Raw genomic sequence first — 19,587 nt, forward strand, 5'->3', positions numbered from 1 at the left:
CATGACGATTGCTTGTTTAAGTTCATTTCAAAATTTTATCTTTTCAATTGACCATTGTTTCATAATCTGTATTCACCTCAATGGATTAGAACGATTGGAGTATAATCTTTAACGAGCTATTTCTTTTTTTTCAGGAACTGGTAGGCTCGAAAAAGCGGAATACCAAAAAGTACCTTCTGATAGGAGGTGCTGTCGTTATCGTGTTGGCCGTGATTATCACTTTGGTCGTTGTACTGACTGGTAAGGACGAAAAAACTGATAACGGCGATAATGCGCCGATAGACAAAACGGGCGATCCCATCACGTTGGAGGAGTTTCTTACCGGAAAACTATCATCTCGGGGATTTAGCGGACAGTGGTCTCCCAGCGGGAAGGTCATCTCCAGGGATGACGTTGGTCGGGTTCTTGCATATGACCCAGTTAGCAACAAAACGGAAACCCTGCTGGATACGGACAACGAGGACTATCTCATGGGATTCAAGTTTGATCTCTCGGCTGATGAGCGATACCTTTTAATAGCTCGTGGTTACAGTAAAATTTTCCGGCACAGCTTCCTAGCTATTTATGATATCTTCGATCTGGAGACAAAGCGAATCATTCCCATCAATGTCGGAGGAGAAAGGGTTAGTATAAGTTGTAGTATAAGTTGTGTAAATAATTCTTAAATTTCCAATGACTAATGATTCTTTGATTTTAGAAACCCCTGAACGTAGTGGAGTGGAGTCCGGTAGAAAATTCCTTCATCTTTGTTCATCAGAACAATTTGTACTATAAGGCATCACCGAACGACCCAGAAGTTCAAATCACGACCGATGGAGCGCAGAGCGTGTACAACGGTATTCCCGATTGGGTCAACGAAGAGGAAGTGTTCTCGACCAACATTGCCACCTGGTTCTCTCCGGATGGCAAGAAGATTGCTTTCATCAAATTCAACGACGTCAACACCAAGCTGATGAAAATCCCCATCTATGGACCGCCAGGTAATCCGGAATTCCAGTACCCACACGAACTATCGCTGCATTATCCTAAGGCCGGAACTCCCAATCCGGTTGTCAACCTCTACCAAGTTGATCTCGCTAAACCAACGGAAAAGATTGAAATCAAACCTCCAACTGCCCTGGTAACGCCCCAGAATGATCACATCATCACTTCCGTTGGCTGGGCTACCGGTAATCGGGTGATCGCAATTTGGAAGAACCGAGTCCAAAACCATGCCATCATAACGTCTTGCGACGAAGCCAACACCTGTGAAGACCTTAAGGAAATCAAGACCGACGGCTGGTTGGAACTGTTCAGTGCCCCGATCTTCAACAAAGATGGCTCCCAGTTTGTGATCATTAGCTCCCAGCAGCAACCCGGAGATGCCGGTGGTTTCAATCATGTCACCATGATTGGAACGACGGGTAAAACCAGCGTACCAATAACCAGTGGCAAGTATGTGGTGCACGAGATTCTCAAATGGGACCCGGATACGAACCAGATCTTCTACGTTGCCAACACCGAACAGGATTCGCACGAGATGCACGTTTATGCGGTAGCGGGGGCAGAAGGTGCTACGCCTCAGTGTTTGAGCTGTTCCGTTGAATCCAGTCCGAAGCAAACGTACTTCAATGCCCAGATGAGCCCCAAGGGTAACTTCGTGGTGCTGGAAGCCAAGGGACCGGGCGTTCCCTGGAGCGAGATGTTCGAGTGGAGCTTTGCCAATAACGGTAAGTTGGGAATATTTGAAGAAGATAGTCTAGCAATGTCGTATCAATAATTATTTCAAATTTGCTTGTCCTTGTTACTCACTTCACTTCTGATCAGCTATCAGTCTTGTTTTGGTTGTCAGCAATTATGAAGGTGTATTAAGGATGCCATAGATACTTGCCAGTGGTGGAGTCATCTTCGAAGGGTCGCACGTAAGGTATCCCGATCAGGAGGTAAAAACAAAATTATATCAAAATGAGATATTTTGATACTTATTTTTTTCTATCTAAATGAGTTATAATTCAGTACTCGTAGAATGTTAAAATATCTCAAATTATATCAAAAAATCTATACGATCATAGCTAAATTATATCAGTTTTTGATATGCTCCTATCAAGATTATATCTCGTTCAGATAGCATAGTTTGATATTGGACTGAACAAATTATATCAACATTATAACTTATCAAGATATGAGTGCTTCGAGAGAATTTTCTAGTGGAAGGTCAATAAACCACATTATTTGATAAAACCATGCCCCATTTTTGGTTTCCCAAAAATTTGATTCAATTTTATGAATCTGTTGAGCGAAACTCGTTAATGTAAGGTTTGAGCCGTTAACTTCGATGTCCGTGTTTCAGAAAAAGTTGTACGTATATCAAAATAAGATATAATCATTTTATTTTAGGACAATCCGAAAAAAATCTTGATCATTGAATATGAGCTCAACCCCATTCAAGTTTGCCAATCAGAAATAAATATAATTCAGATTGGAGAAACTTAAAATTGAAAATTTGGAGTACTTAATTATAACTGAATCAGATGTAAATATCTTGGTGAGATACGTTTGAGTTATTATTTTGATATGCTCTCCTGATCGGGATGTCCTTACTATCGTAGTAATAGACATCGTTCTCCACTCTCACAGATCAGGGTCCACTATAATCATGACATGCAAATTTATGCGCACATATGATGACCAAAAGATTCGTACACTATTGGCGTTAAAAAGCCTTGAGCTAAATGTAGATTGTCCTTACAGACATAAGCATTCAATATGTCTCAGGTGTGTTACATTGGTCCAAGACCGCTTGTAAACTACCGCATCTTATCGCAGGATTGATGAGGTTGCACACGACAATGCCCTTTGTTTACTTCATCGGATAACCTAGATATTCGACATGATCCATGGGAGTAAAATTGTAAGCATTGCGAGTCTCCTAGGTATGTACTCAACGTGGCTTTTGAAACCACGCCGGTTGTTGATCATTACACTCGATGTTGCACGGTCCAACTGCTAGTTCCTGTTGGCACTGAGATCAGGTTTATGTTTAGCGTCATCTTCGATTTGTAGCAAACCAGACACAGGCTCTAAGAGCGCATCCAACTTTCTAGTGCCTGTTACAGTATTGCTACGATGGTACTGAAGAAGATATGATTTTATGTGTCACGCAACATAAGCCTATATGCATAAAACTGTATCGCGCTGACTTTTTTATTCGTTTCCTCACCTGGTTGTAGATTTATTTATCTCAGATTGAAGTGGTATCCATCCGGTATGCTCTGTGTCTGCTCTGAGCACGACACCATGGTCATCTGATGGCATTCGGTCAAGGGCAGTTTTGATCACCAGAGCTAAACTGCTCATGCTCGTGCATCATCTCCTGCAATTTCTCGACAATACGCCGTTCGGTTTGTTCCAAATATGGCCTTCTCTGGTCTATCTGATCTTGGGCGTTACCCTTAAAATAGATTTGCAGGAACTTACGGATTTCATTTGGCTAATGTTGAAGAGAACCGATAAAAACTGTAACCTGTGGTTGAGTCACTACCCAGCACTGTTAAGACTCCCCCAATTCTTGCCTCAGGGTCGGCTTTTCGAGTTCAAAGAACTTCAAGGAAACGCTAGATAATTAAGTTTCGAGCTTTGCTCGCCCCCTTTATTCCCCTACCTCAATTGTACAAAAATGCACTTTTCGACTGATCCGCAACACAATACATAATGGCACAAACTTTCCTACCTCACGCGTCTGCAATCGGGCCCCTCTCCTTGCGTACACCTCCTCCTCGTTGGAAACCGGATTATCACGACCTCCTGTATGCGTGGCGAAACTACCGAAATGCTAGGCTGGGTTCGGTTAGCCAGAAGTAGTTTGCAGCCTGAGGTCGCAATTCCGTGTCTCCGGCACTTAGTGACTTTCAGGAGTCACACGGCGCTGATGGAAGGTATGCGGCACGTCGATGAATTCGTGGTGGTAAGTCACGACGCCCTCGAGTAGGATTCAGCTGGCCGTCCACGTTCTGGGTGGAAGCTGTGATCCGCGTTCAGGTGAGCTGCCTCGGGAACCGATACCGAAATTCAAGGATAAATTACAGGGTCCTAGTGATATAGGGAACAAAAACGTGGCAAGGCGTTAGGACGGGCGCACGAATGGAGTCCTGATCTTGGGATACCTGGTAGATCCCTTCCACAAACAAACGCTCTTGTTGTACTCTTCCCCGTAGTTGACCGTAGTTTCCGTCGGGCTTCTTTCACGGGTTTCTGCAATGCGGAACGAATCGTACTCGGACGTTTTGGCTTACCGTTGTACGCGCTCAGATATACAACTTAAAAATGATCATTTTTCATGATCTGCTGGCGTGTTCAACCCTGACTCCTCATGCGTGACAGATGCTGCCATCTGGTGCTGTGTGCTTGTTCGCATATGTTTTTGGGTTTGAAAGCAGGTCCGCTCCATTCTACACTTAATAATCAGCACTTCTCCGACATTTACACTTACGCGACGAATTTTGACAATCATGCCTAGAACTTTTCCATGGTTACAAAACCTAACCTTGAATTGTAAAATTCATTGTCGACCTATTTATCACGCACGACTTTGGGTGTACCAAATGATGTCATCTGGAAGTAGGATATAAATATCAGATGTTTTTGAGAAATTCCTCTGAATCCCTTGTTCGTTTTTCCAGATATTCCTTCAAAATGAGGGGTGGCTTGGGTAAAGCTGGCATTTTAACTTTCCGATTGGCGCAACACATACCCGGTTGTTCATGGGAAAATGTTTTAGCGCTTATGCTCACTTTTGGATGTTGATCATAGTCATATTTCGGGTTGTATTGAAAAGTACCGTGTAGGGGACGCATGGTGTCGACGTTCAATCAAATGCCTTTGCTGCTCTTTGATTGGGAGTTTCTGTCAATCGGTCAACATTACTACGCTCGCGTTGAGTCTCTAAGAGTTGCTCGCGCTGAACTGGCGTTTCCGTCAAACGGCTACCTTCGCTCCACTGACGCTGGGAACCCAATTCAACCGACTTCGGTAAGCTGACGATGACTCCAACCTCCAATGAATTGATCGAACGACCAACTTTGCTCCGCTGACGCTTTAACTTTCCTCGCGCTGAGCTAGAGTTTCCGACAAACGGTAAGATTGCCTCCACTGGCGCCAGGACTCCAACCTTTGCTCACGTTTAGCTGGTTATCCATAAAACGGCCAACTCTTTTCCGGTGACGCTGGGACTCTGACCATTCCTCGCCCTGAGCAAGAGTTTCCGTTGAACGGTCAGCTTCGCTACGTTTGACGCTAAGACCTCAATCTTCTTTTCCCGTAATTCTCTGATTCAGCAGCTTGAGCTGCCTTTTTCTTTTTCATAGCCGTAGCCAACTTCACAAGGGTACTGCGTTTGGAGGGCAAAATTGATTTTTCGGATAATAAAATCAGTTGAACCTGTTGGAAAACACAATTTTCAATTAGTCATAAGAAAAATGGAATAATTATTGCCATTAGGAAATGTAAAAAAATACCAATCGATTTTCCAACTGCGATCCAATTGCACACATAGGGAAATTAAACCGCAGCAGATGATCACCCTCTAACATGATCAACTAGATCTACAAGCCTACATCCTTTAAGTTAGCCTGGTTTTGTTCGGTGTCCTGATGACAAATCGAATGGTGTCTACTGTGCTGTGACCTTTCCGGAGCCAACTGTTTGGCTAAGAGTTCACTCTCAGTGTACGACTCGTGATATTATGGACCCCTACGCCATAAAATTCACTTTGGTCTAAGATATACCCACATACACTACACAAGAGACCATACTCGAGGTGTAATGTGGAACAGCGTCTACGACGAACTTTTGAGACGGCGTCTCCCCACGAGAGTTAGACTTGTGGGATTCACCGAGGACGTGGTTCTCCTGGAATCGGGCCCATCAACAGAGGAAATCCAGCTACTCGCCACAGTAGCGATCGAGCAAGTGGAATGTTGTATGTGAGACCGAGATGGTGCTGATCACAAACCTGATATCAGCACAAACAGAGACGATTGCAGCTGGACTGTGTGCAATCGAGTCCAAGCGTGCGATCATGTACTTGGGGTGATGATCGACGATCGACTGAGTTTCACGAGCCATGTCGATAACGCCTGCAAAAGAGCGGCAAAGGCGACGGCAGCCTTTGCGCGGGCCATGTCGATCAACTTAGCGAACCGCTGTAGCAAAAGGAGAGTCCCAGCGAGTGTGACCTCGTCTATTCTGTGGTACGGAGCGGCAGCCTTGAGCAGGCAATGTAATCTGCAGAAGCTCAGCAGCGTGCGGCGGCTGATGAACGTGCGGCTTATTAACAGTGTCCTCAGTAGAAGCTGATGTTGTGGCGGAGGTCATGCCCATCTCGGTTTTGTTAGAGGAAGATATCTTCTGCTACGAACACAGGCACATGTCCGATGTGCGGAAACATGCCAGAGAGGCCTTGATGTCCAACTGGTAGCACCAGTGGGACAGCTCGGAACGCGGCCGGTAGACCCATCGCTTGATCCCTTACGACGGATTTTTGATGGATTGGAAACATGGAGAAGGGGATTACTGCAAGACGCAGTTCTTGACTGGTCACGAACGCTTCATGCAGTACCATTATAGGTTTGGACATGTAGCTTGGTGGGAACAGGATGGTGTTGAACTTGCGGTGACACGGACTAGACATCTGATCAAGTAGTGTCAATTGGCCAAGGTTCGAAGGGGAACGCATTTACATGCTTACCGCCTGTGGACTCGACACGACAGCCGACAACATCGTGCGGGGGATGTGCGGGGAAGCCAATACATGACGCGTGATCAGCGATGGTTTCATCCGGATCATGACTGCCCTGCAGAGGAGTTGGGACCAGCATCAGTCCGCGATAGGTATAGAGTGAGTCCTTCGCCGGGAGCATATGAGTAGAGTGTGTCCGTACCTAGTATCAAAGCATACAAAGATAAGACTTTACTCTCTATGTATGCCAAGCACCAAGACGACGCGTTTGTGTTTAGGATATCAACCGTTACCGTCGTGAAGTATTCGAGTAGAACGCGCCCTCTAAGACTGAGGCTGCGGGAATAAGACGATACCTTCTCCGCAGTCGAAGTCGTAGGGGGAAGAGTATTCAGGCCGCGGAATACTCTCGAATTGAGTGATTTTACGTCGTCGGCGGGTGAGTCACTAGAGTCGGTTTTGGAAGACGTCTTCGCCGGGAATCATCCGAGAAGTTTCGTAAAGCCTCGGACGTGTGCTGTGAAAGGCGCGTGTCCTGGATAAGCTGCTCTCGATCGGCACACGGACGAGCAAAGAGGAGAGGGCCTCGAGCCAAACCAAGTGGAGCCAAGACCTCAAGTCGTTATAGAAGAGGTCAGTAGTCTTTAGCAGTGGACTCGAACAGAGGCTGAGCGCACGATAGTCATATCAACCAAGCAAGTTACGAGTAAAGGCCGGACCTTAAGTCGTCAGAGGAGAGTGTGGCATCCTCGAATATGCCTCTAAAAGAGAGTATCTGAGAGTCAAGAAATATGTAAGCGATGGTGAGCAATTGTATCTAGTTAGTCATCAGGTCAGTTGTGCGGCAGTCTGGATTTGGACCTCAATAGGGTCGAGACGCGGCTCGCTGTGCCTTGAAATGCATTTCGTAAAAAGGATTTACCACCTGGGTGATCAACTAATTAAAAGAAAATATACTCGCACTTATTACAACCTCTTCTGTCACGGCTCGAGATTAGTCTATTCTTTTACCTTTACTCTTGACTCGAGGACCACTCCTCTACCACTTCATTTGTGTTCTCCGTCTCAATTTAAAATTTTCTCTCCTTCTATGAGTTGAGGTCTGGGATCAACATGTTTCGAGGACCTTTTCACTGTACGTCGTGTACCGATCATTCTACGAATCGGGACGAGGAACTCCCGAAGCGCCATACGATCATCATCCAAGGGATCAAATACCCGAAACGTGTGAACCCCATCAATCTACTTGCCACTGAGTTCTGGCATCTGGGACACACTGCCGAGCTCTATCGCACAGCGTAGTGTTAGCAGACATGTTTCCAGTTTGAACCACGATGAGGTTGACCTACAGCCTAGAGCCACAAGCGAGATGTTCGATTATTATTCAACTATCATCATTGCGGTATTGCAATCACTTTTTTTTAAGTTTCAAGCTTACCTTATCCCTAAAAACACAAGTCCAGGAAAGTCATCCAGTATTTTTACAACCGTCCAGCTTTGGCCACCTTCTTCGCCTACCCGGTTCGCAGTTGAGTTACAAGAGCTCGTGGTTTATCCTTCGTCTCCACGTCTCCGTTATCCTGGACGCCTACTATGGTGGTATCGCACTACCATAACACCCTTTGTCGTTTATGTATCGAAACCAAAAAGCGAACTTGTCTTAGCGATATGGTTCTACGATTTAAAAGTGATTAACCTAAGTCAATCCTCTCGTAATAACATATTTCTTTTAAACAATCATTATCCTTTATTTTCAATCATTAATTTTTAATCTTAAAATCAATCTGTCAATCAGGCTAATAGGACTCTTTCCTCTTTCAGCTGTAACCCTCAAACCTGTAAAATCGTTAGAATCCAACACTGCACTTCGAACTCTATTGGAGGGCAAAGCCATGCCTCAGGTTCAGTATCATGAAATCGATCTGGGCAACGGATTCACCTCAAAGGTGATGCTGCTGGTTCCGGCTGGAGCGGACCTGACCGGAAAAGTGAAATACCCTCTGCTGGTTGATGTTTACGGAGGACCTAATTCATACGCCGTTACCAGTTCCTGGTCCATCGGATGGGGTCATCACATGAGCTCAAATCGCTCGATCATTTACGCCAAGATCGATGGCCGGGGTTCGGGATTGAGGGGTGAGAAGCTACTCTTCCAAATCAATCGCCGGCTGGGAACTGTGGAAATTGAGGATCAAATAACCACTGCTAAGAAATTGTCGGAAAAATTGCCTTTCATTGATCCTGCTAGGGCTGCCATCTGGGGATGGAGCTATGGAGGGTATGCTTCTGCGATGTCACTGGCCAAGGATGATGGGGGCGTTTTCAAGTGTGCTGCTTCAGTGGCTCCAGTCACGGATTGGACTTTCTACGGTAAGATTGAGGTTGGCTGTTCATCAAAATAAAAAATAACTCATTTTTATTTTCAACAGATTCCATCTACACGGAGCGCTACATGGGACTGCCGACCGTTGCTGACAACAAACTTGGCTACGAGCAGTCGCGATTAACGGCTCTGTATGAAAAGTTCAGAAATCGAAAGTACATGCTCATCCATGGAACCTACGACGATAACGTCCACTTCCAACAGGCAATGCAGTGGTCGCGAGCTCTCGAAACCCACGATATTATGTTCAAACAAGTGGTAAGATTCTCTATTCCATTTTGCAAATTTTCAACTAATCTAATGTATCGCCAACCTCCTACAGAGCTACCCGGATGAAGATCACAGCTTGGCCGGCGTTCGACCGCACCTGTACCACACCCTGGGTCGGTTCTTCAGCGAGTGTTTCGACCTGGGCAACTAGCGCCACCTTTACGCCCTGGATGGCGACTACTTTCAGCAGATGTACTTTTTACCTTCGAACGATTCTTCCAGCAGCAAAGACTTAGCCAGCTATCTGTGAAAACTGCGCTGCCAATAAACAGAATGCCCCAGCAGTTTTGTAAATACCTTATAGATTGGAACAACACATAAACGGAACCATGTACATAATCGTTAGCCGCCAACCTAGAAACTGGTTCAGATTGTTAATGTTGTTAATTTTAAAACCTTTTAACTGTAAATAAGAGACTTGATGTGAGAGAAAATCAGGAGCATTATAATGTTGTAGTTCATATGTAGCTGTTAGCATTTGAAGATGTTAGAAGACAATGCAAAAGTAGTTCAATGTATAAACATGGTAGATCGTTAGCCATGTTTGATCTTAGAGTCACACATACAGAGACAAAACAAATAATACTAGTCAGTATTCTCCCAGCAAGAAATTGTTCCGAAAGTGAGATATTTTGTGGAGCTTAACATCAAGTTGTAAAAATCTTCCAACTGTTTCGAGATATTGTTTTGATATTCAACGCCAATGTATGATGTATTGTGTGTGTTTTTTTATATAAAGTGCTGTGTTACAGATAAAAATGCCACAAGCCGTGACTTGTTCTAAAAATGTTTATAAAATAAACTCCATAATAGATTACTAAGTCAGTTTATCAATCTCATCCGAAATTCTTGGGTCAAATATGTTGAAATTAAAATAAAAAAAAACTGAATCAAAAGTTGCAGCTGGATCTTAATAATCTTGTGTCCAAACAATAATGAACTAGAAAAACTTTAAATTTCTTTATTTAAGAGAAATAGTCACTTTGAGTCCATAATTTATTTGCTGTCACCAAATATGTTAGGAAAATTTCCTTTTAAAATTGATAAAACAAAAATAACAACTACCTACTATAATAGTAATTTATAGTTACGAGTTGCATACACAAAATCGATAAAAAACCCTTGAAAATCCACTTATTATCCTACAAAGAGCACATTTTTTTCAAATCATGCCAAAGCCATGCCATGTCCAGATAATTTCTGATCAAGTAGGTCGTGGACTGTACAAAATACATTATCAAAAAGAAGCACCTGTCGATACTGTTTTCAGTGTCGAAATGTTCACTTTTCAGCACTGATGAGCATAAAATGTAACGGCTGCGACGGCGCTTTATACGTTTACGTTATCACCCGCTCCAACATGTGCTATAAATTGGAGTTGAACCACGAAAGCTTGCTATAAACTGCTCGCTCTCAAAGCTTTCCTAACTGGTGTATGATGGTGAACTAGCAAAGCTTCCAATCGTTAGAATCGTACGTTTACCATGTTGATAGGTATGTTTTCCTCAAATATACAGATAACTTACACTCCTGTATTTTCAACAGCTGAAATTTCACGACGATTTCAGGACAGAAAAACAGCTCAGGAAAACAACTGTCAAACAGAACTGTATATTCGAAATGGTATTCTCCTGTAAATTGCAGAGAGTTTGGCATAATGTCTGTTAGCTTGATATAGTTTTCTCCTGTGATTTGTAGTGAATTCTGGTATCCTTTCCTCTTATTATTTCTATTATCAAAATTAATCGCAATCTGTATATACACAATTGACGTTTAAACAATTTTAATTTATTTTTAGATTTTCAGGCAAAGCTGAAAAAATCACTAGAAGTAAGAAAAAAGTTTTCACCGAACTTGGTTTTTGAATCCTTGCACTTTTGGACTTTGTCAGCAATCAAACTCAGGCGAGCCGGAACCTGAATCGCTGCACTTAACTTTTTATGTTAAGAAGTCCGCCATCCGGCAACCGATAGAATTTCATTTAGGATTAGGATTGTTTATTACTCTGGGCCTTAAAACTTTCTTATCTGATGAAAAAGAGACAGGAGATTTGACCACAGATGTGTCCAATGTGATTCAGGACAACACTGTCTTGAATTCATGACGTTTGTCTGAGTTTCTGTAGACTCGTACAAATCACAAATTTCAGAATAAACCAAGTTTGACGAGATTCGGATGGGTTTTCATTCGAATCTCGTGTAATTTGAGCAGTTTTCCTGTAATTCGTTAGCTCATAAACCTAAGTGGAATGAATGCAATCTTAGTGTGCAAGGGTTAATTAGGGTTTAATAAACAAAATCATTGTGCTCGATAAAGAACAAATGACCAAGCTGGATAAAATCCACTATAAATAATCAAAATAGAAATACAAATAATTCTTGGATTCTTATATTTCTTTTAAATTTATAGTTCAAATTCGATATACATTCGAATTATTTAAAATTTCCTTTTCCTTTGAGAAAATAATTCTAATTGCAAATTTGTCTCTGAAAGACTACAAATCTCGCGTTAGCTTCATATTTTACAAATTTTAAAAAATCGGCCAATAAGGATTAGTTTAGAATTTATTTTTAAATTTAGATATTTTGTTATTATTGAGGTATATTTTTCTAAAAAGGTATTTGGAAATCCCCTATTGTTACCATCAATTCCAAAATTTAATTCCCATTGTGAATTGTGATCGAAGAGTTTTGTTTCTTAATCTCAATTTAATAAAGAAATAAAATCATGCATTGTGATTCTGGAGCATTTGGAGCTCTACTTTGATTCATTTTCTCTTGAATTTCAAACTCTCACACTACATTTTAATCTTAATTAAATCTGGAACGAATGAAATGAAATTTTACGAAAGATTTTATAGATGAGTGTTTGGGCAGACCATTTCGGATGGTAAAAATAAAACTTTACTTGTCAACTAGTGTTACGGGAAGAGGCATTTCATTTTATTTGTAGGGGAGAGTGGGGATACTTGATCCCCTTTTCTTATTTTCACCACATCTTTTTGGAAAAAAATAGCAACTCGCCGTCTTCGACATTTTCTGACAGCTTGTAACTTCAAGTTTCTATGCTCCAAAAATTAGAACGATACTTGAACCCGTTGATGAACTAGAATATGTTTTCGTAGTTTCCCAACCCCACCTTTAGACAAGGTTCATGTTTCATATCTCTTTCCTAACTTAGGGTTTTTAAAAATACTACAAAAAACACAAATTTATAATGATTAATTTGGGTGCCCTCAATTCAAATATGCAATTTGTTTTTTATCAGTTTTTATTTTTGAAATAACTAATGAAAATAGGTTAAAAATCATTTAAAGATTTGCTGAATTTTTTGACAAAACGTTCAAAATTTATTTTATTAAAAGCCTAAAACCAGTTATCAACTTTCTTCAAGACCGCAAGTATTTTCAACTTCCGCGAAAAAAGTTATAGATGATAGAATTTTGAACCTTTAACCCATTCTGTAAAATACGGGAATTTTAACGATTTTTTGAAAGATTTTAGTCAAATTGAATTTAAGATATATTTTATAACAAACATCAAATCGTTTTACAGTATTTAATAACTTTTTCAAATAAAAAAAAACCTTTGTTCAAACATTCCTCAGTAATGCCTGTAGATACTTGTGATTTGTGACAGTTTTGAAAATAAATGTAGATTTTAACTTTTTTAGATCATTTATTATTATCTTCATCAAAATGTTATTCATTGATTGAATGAAGTATTCTAAACAGATTCAGGATAAGTTTTTTTATTTCATGTACTTTTGTTTGTTCATCAGTTATCAATGATTGGTTTCACTGAAAACTCAACTAAACTAAATTTAAAAATTTGTATACATCATATCACCGAAACTCGAGGTGATAAATAGACCAAATCTGACAAAAGATGAGAGTTCAGGACTCCTTAATGTAACATATTTTTGATACATAGGCTCCTTAACTATGTTTCTTTGAGGAAGAAATTAAATTCTTCAAATAATTGTTTAATATGCTAAGACGTTAATATAGAAAAAAAAATCCTTCTGAAATGCTGAACTTTTTTCATTTTCATATTTTGTTTCAATTTCCAAACAAATCTACCTGATTTTGAAGAACCGTTTTTATTAGTTTATTTGTTTATTGTTCACGGTCTACGATAGCTCAATATCACACAGAATCATTTTCTCTTAATCTACGTTTAAAACCGCTTATGTTTAACCGAATGTATCAGTCAAACCTTAAAAAAATTATTATATTTTTAATAAATTGGTCTTTCAATCTTGAATGTTTGTGTGTTGAAAAAATAATCTTCTTGGAAGCCTTATAGGCCATATCTAAATTTTTGATAAGAAAAGCAATATTCAAATAGACGATGACAATATATTCTGTGCTCGAAAATTTAAAATGTTGCATTTATTTTAATTATTTTAAATCATCTCTCTTGAATCAATCATATTTTTTTAACTTATCTATGAAAATATCGAAAAATGATTCGAGCAGTTGCAAAGCTTAATTTGAATGAGCATTGCTAGTTTAAGCTTTCAATGATGAATTAAACATGTCGTTTTTAAACCCTTCAAATGAAATTGAAGAAAAGAAATATTTAGATGATCAATAATCAAAATTTATCATCATTTTGCTGAACAATGTCTTAACTAAACCAAAATCGAAACCATGTCTTTCATGTTGAGACATAACGATTTAAATAACGATTTTTATTTTAAGTTCCGTTTTTTTCATTCCTGGAAAAGAAATATTTCAATTATATCTGAAACCATAAATTTATGTATTTATTATTGAAATACAGGTTTTTGCAATCGTGTATTTATTTGATAAGATCTGATCAACATCCAGCAAATTGGAAAACGGTTGCCATGGACCGAGTGAATTTTAGGTATTATGTGCATCAAGTTATGTCGTGCGACGGAAAATAGTGAAAATAAAAATAATGAATCATCATTGTTATATGTACACGTTGATTTGTTTTTCCTTACAAGTTTATCGATTGACCAATTTTGCATTGAACATACCTATCATATCTGACTTAAAAATATTTTGTGTTCTGAAGCAAGTTGAAAACTATTTCTTTTTATATAATTTACAACGGCGAATTTGCAGCCATTCCGTGCACCCATGTTGAAATATCTAAGCGCCGATGTGGTCTAGCAGATAGGCTGGCGCGAGTCTGGTCTTCATATGCGTACTGGGTTCGATTCCCGGTATCGGCAAGAAAACTTTTGGGTTCAAACCCCATAAGTTGCCGACAGGTAAGATGTGTTTTTTCTTATAATAAGAATGTTCAATCAGTTGCCAGCTAACGAGGTATATACACGGGTGTCAGAATACCTGTAAGTGAACTTGAATTGGAAATTTGTAGAACCTAATAATCTAAGAATGCATACTTAGGCAGAATCTGCGGTGAATCCGTGCATCCATGGTGGATGACAAACATATAAAAAATATTCGGTGCACCTATGTTGAAATATCATTTAAATTTTTCAGTTTCATTGCTGATATCTTCAAGTTTGAATAAATGAGTACACAATTCATAACTATTTTACTCATACTAGTTTAGTATAAAACATATTCATCACCCATAACTACTCGATTACTCGAATGGACATTAGGGTGGCCCAAAATTTTTCTATGTCTGAGATTTTGGGGGCTCAAGTTTCAAATTATAGCTTAGGGTGTAAGAAACAATATTTTATATGGCGGCGACTCAGAAAAATGATGTTTAGAGGTCGCACTTGTTCGATTTTTGGAAAAAGACCTATTCTTCGACCTTTTGTCCTAATAACATTTTCAGATCTTGAAAAAGTATCAAACATGTTTCTCTAATATTTTTTAAATTTTCTTCATGATGTAAGTTTTAAACTAAAAATTTATTGGGACTGTTTTGGACTCTCAATTTGTATGTATGATTTTTTAAATTACGCAATACTGTAATTTTTTAGCGGGTTTTTGAATGATTTCTTCTTATTAGTCTTATTGTTCTGTTTAGTTTCAGTTTTATTTTCTCTATTAATCGCCTATCTCTACACCACCTAAATTATTTTGCAAAATGATCTTGAAACATTTCTTTGTGCTTGCATGCTACAAAACGTTTGAAAATCTGGTCGAATTCCGATAGCTTTTAGTGAATTCGGAAAACGTTGCTACAAATTTTTGAAAAAACACATAAAAAGCATATCAATCGATTGTAGAGATTAAAATCTATCATTGGGAATAAAAAAGTGGGCAGGTTTATTGTCTATTGTTTATTATATTGGTATCATCTGACAAAGGTGGGTGTCTGAATGAATAAAACTTAAATATAGGTTTACATAAATCGTTTTCTAGTTTCTTAGTCGTTCACTCATGCTATGCTCAATCCGTTGTTTGAAAGTTGCAATGGACACATTAAAATCGAATAGGGTATAATTACGGAGGAAGCATATTTTTGCGGCACGAAGGGGGTCGTTACTGCCATAGCGCGTACTTCGTGGTTCCAATGAGAGCCAGTCTCGATTACGAAGGGTTCGTTCTGGAGCATAAATGTTACAACGGGAAAGCAGCCAACAGCAGTCAATTTCATTTCTCAAGATCTTTGCCACGAACAGTGATCGACCAATGGAATGACGATCCGCCAGCGTATGGAGTCCAAGCAGAGCACATCGTTGTGGATAAGGCGGTAGATTTAACGGGTTTTCCCAAGGTAGTTCACGGAGAGCATACCGCACAAATCGCCGTTGAATTGCTTCGAAACGCGCAACCCACAAAGCCTCAAACGGCCACCATACCAGATTCGCAGATTCCAATATTGATCGAACCAGGCAGCAATATAAAGCTCGTAGGCAGACGGGATCGATTCGTAAGATAACTTTTTATCCAAGCACATAGTCGTTCAGAACATCCCAAACGTTGCAATTTTTTCAGGAGAATATCGTGATTCACTGAATCGAATGCAGCCGAAATATCAGTATAAATTGCATCAATTTGCTTTCCGCCATCCATTTGTGATATGCAATATGATGTAAAAACTGTCAAATTCGTGGTTACCGATCGTTTAGGGAAAAATCCGTGTTGATTTTCAGAGATCCAGTTCCGACAAGCTGAGAAAATTACACCGTTTACGATCCTCTCTAATACCTTCGAGTTTGATGAAAAGTTTTGAGAAATCGCGATAACAAAATGAGAAATGTGCGCATCATAACAGACGGGTTCGAAAATCACGATTTTTTTCTTGTTTTCATTCTCGTATTACGAATAACAGTAATATTTGAAATACTATAAGTATTCAGTGAAAATGATGATCATATTATCAAAATAAAACTAAAATTTGAATTTTGAAAATCGGTTTAATTAAGAATGAGATACATCGCTGCTAAGAAAAATATTACCTCTTTTAAGAAGTGAATTTTTTTTCCGGCTATTCCAAGATTGCGGCCAAAACTCCCATGGGACCCTAAATTTTTTATATATTTTTGAAAAGATTTATTTTTCACAATTTAAAAAAATATAAAAAATTTTATACACCAATATATACTGAAGATATAAGAACTTTAAAATGATGTCTTTTTTTGGGAGGTTTTCTGTTCAAAGCATTCTATAGGTCATCTGCTAAGTCAAATCGATTTAAGTTTTTTTTTTAAATTTTTGTTTCGATTATAGTCGTTTAACCATCATTATGACATTCGAGACTTTATCAACGTTGCAGTTGGCGGATCGTTATTGAAAAACTTATCCGGTACAACTGTGTTCGATGTTTATTCTTGGGCTCGAATTCGCGGACATCGGCTCAGGAGACAACAGACTTGCCAACTGAGCTATATCACAAGCCCATTTAAGTTTTTTATATTTAAAATCTTGAATAAATTACCTAAATAATGAATCTAAAGTCATAAATATCGGTTAAGATATGTGACCAGTGGAACGAAATCAATTTACTAGTCAAAACAAGCGAAAAATAATTTGTTCAAAATTTTGCGAATGGCTTAGGAAGGTTAATAGTTGGCAACACCCAAAAATCATATTTCATAAGTTTAATTCTCTTGTACGCATTGTACAATCCACGATGGCACCATCAACTGAGCAACATTGTATCTGGAAAACATACAAGAACAGTCCTCCCAGACACCCCAACAAATATCGCTCTCTAGATCCTAAACGCTTTTTATTTAAATCGAAGAAACGTACACATTCATTACAGTCCATCTCTCGAAATTCAAATTCGCCAAAAGAGCCATAAATTAATAGCCGAGTCGTTTAGCGAAATTTACTGTTTAAATTTATCCATCCCGCTTGATTTATGATGGGCCAATCGCGAGGGCCAAGTGGAATTTTACAATCTGCTCCACGTGCTCAAGATCTCATAAAAGGTACCAACAGAGGTACGATCTTTGGTTGCCCATATCTTTTGGTCGAAAAGCGCCGAACGAGAACTGTCCACTAATGGAAATCGCGAAAAAAGAGTCATAGATCTGCTCACATACCGTCTCCTCGATCTAATGGAGTCCCAGACTCTAATGGAATGCATTGAAATGTGGTCCACCTAGCAATGGCATCTTCCCCGGCGGATGATGATGGTCCGGTACCAACCCAGCTGATTTGGGCGCTGCAATTGCCCCATGTAGTAGGGTGATTTGCCAATCGTTGTCCCCTAACCCATTGTTGCACAGCATGACTTAAATTGTCAATATTTCAGCTGTTTTTCAACTTTTCCTCAAAAATAATACCGAATCGTGCAATTCGGAATGTTTTCTGATGAAATAAGGCTTTTGTGATATTTTCTGCTGGTAAGTGTCTATCTTACGACAGTTTTGATTTTTCTTGTTTTTTTCGCGCGGTTTTTGTGCTAATTGTTAACAAAAACCTTAACATTCCTTCTACGGCAAATAAGGTTTTACGTCAGAACAAAACATTTTTCGTATCAGTTTTCTATACGAAACGTATGTTGGACAATTTTAACACCATGATTTTGAAAAAAAATTATGATTCATACTTAACCAGAAAATATGTTGGATCGTGCAACAATTGGTCCGCTCAATATCCTCCTGCCCCATTGTTGTCCATAATTCCGCTGTAAAATTTGTTTGGAAATTTCAAATTTATTAATTCGTAAACCTCCAATAACTTTGTTTGGTTGTTTTTACAGCTAAAAATAGCAATAAAAATTTTGGAAGCGATTGTTTAAGTCCTGAATTATAGCACCGTGTTTTGAATTAGTAAGGAGGCTTGTACGGAAAATCCAAATTTTCATTCAAAAACCATCAGAGATGTACTGAAAGTTAAAAAAAAACATATATTTGTATATTTAAAATATTTCTTGTTTCTTGCAATACATTGCATGTGAACAAAAACTAAACCTATCTGGTACCCTAGAAATGATATTCGTTGTAATACAAGAAATTCAAAATAGGTAAATATTTTTTTTTTTAATTTTAGTGTTTTGACAGCTAATTTTAAAACTGGTTGACCGGATTAAAATAAGAATCGCATTATACTGCTTTGCATATGTAACGAATCTAAAAACTGTTCTGAAAAAAAATTGTTTCTCTAATTTCGTGACGACAAATCTAAAAGAATTTTATTCCATGTCAACAGCGATCCCCTTGATATTGTTATGAATATTGTCAGAATATTGCACAGGAGGAAAACTACGACCCTTAATCCCAAAAACTAGAAGTCGAAGGTTTGAAGATTCGAATCTGCTGTCGAGTTGCCGTCACTGGAGACATCTATGTGAAGCTTTATTTGGCCCTTATCATCCAGAAAAATAAACAGTCATAGCTTTGTAAAACTTAATTTAATCCAAAACAGTTTTTCAGCCGGAAAATCTTGGGAAGCATTTCTATGTGATGTGATTGTTTCCTGAAGATTGATGAAATGCTACAGAGGTTACATTAATTACAAATAAACCCACTTATATTAAAAAGATATTTAAATCAATTAGCTTTTCGAAAACAAAATTCTTATACAAAATTGTATATCATGAGCATAAATCAGTCAAACGATCTGAAACTTTGGGCGTGGTTGTGTCCATTTTCAAGTTTTAAATTGAGATTCATTATGTAAAAATCGATCGACTTCCAAGTGAGTCCTTAAACATTTGTTTTATAAAATCGCATCTTCTTCATAAGGGTAAAAGGGGGCAAAACAGATAACGTTCACTAATCTTTTCACCTGTTAATAGCCACTTAAAAATTAAGCATTAAATACCTTTCAGTTCATTCCCCCCCAGTTCCCCCCCCCCTCCCC

The 19,587-nt window shown here is 39.0% G+C and overlaps 1 protein-coding gene across 4 annotated transcripts in view; it reads left to right on the forward strand.

Moving 5' to 3' along the window:
- LOC129744744 (venom dipeptidyl peptidase 4) overlaps nucleotides 1–10,185 on the forward strand; it is a 122,251-nt gene extending 112,066 nt beyond the window's left edge. For all 4 annotated transcript variants that reach the window (XM_055737431.1, XM_055737432.1, XM_055737434.1 and 1 more), the window contains exons 3-7: nucleotides 135–623; nucleotides 698–1,709; nucleotides 8,537–9,085; nucleotides 9,145–9,356; nucleotides 9,421–10,185. In XM_055737431.1, the coding sequence (XP_055593406.1) occupies nucleotides 135–623; nucleotides 698–1,709; nucleotides 8,537–9,085; nucleotides 9,145–9,356; nucleotides 9,421–9,519 (2,361 nt within the window). In that variant the 3' untranslated portion in view covers nucleotides 9,520–10,185. The remainder of the gene's footprint in view (nucleotides 1–134; nucleotides 624–697; nucleotides 1,710–8,536; nucleotides 9,086–9,144; nucleotides 9,357–9,420) is intronic.
- Nucleotides 10,186–19,587: the final 9,402 nt, after the last annotated feature.

This window comes from Uranotaenia lowii, chromosome 2 (genome assembly GCF_029784155.1).
Source record: "Uranotaenia lowii strain MFRU-FL chromosome 2, ASM2978415v1, whole genome shotgun sequence".
NCBI classification, from domain to species: Eukaryota; Metazoa; Arthropoda; class Insecta; order Diptera; family Culicidae; genus Uranotaenia; species Uranotaenia lowii.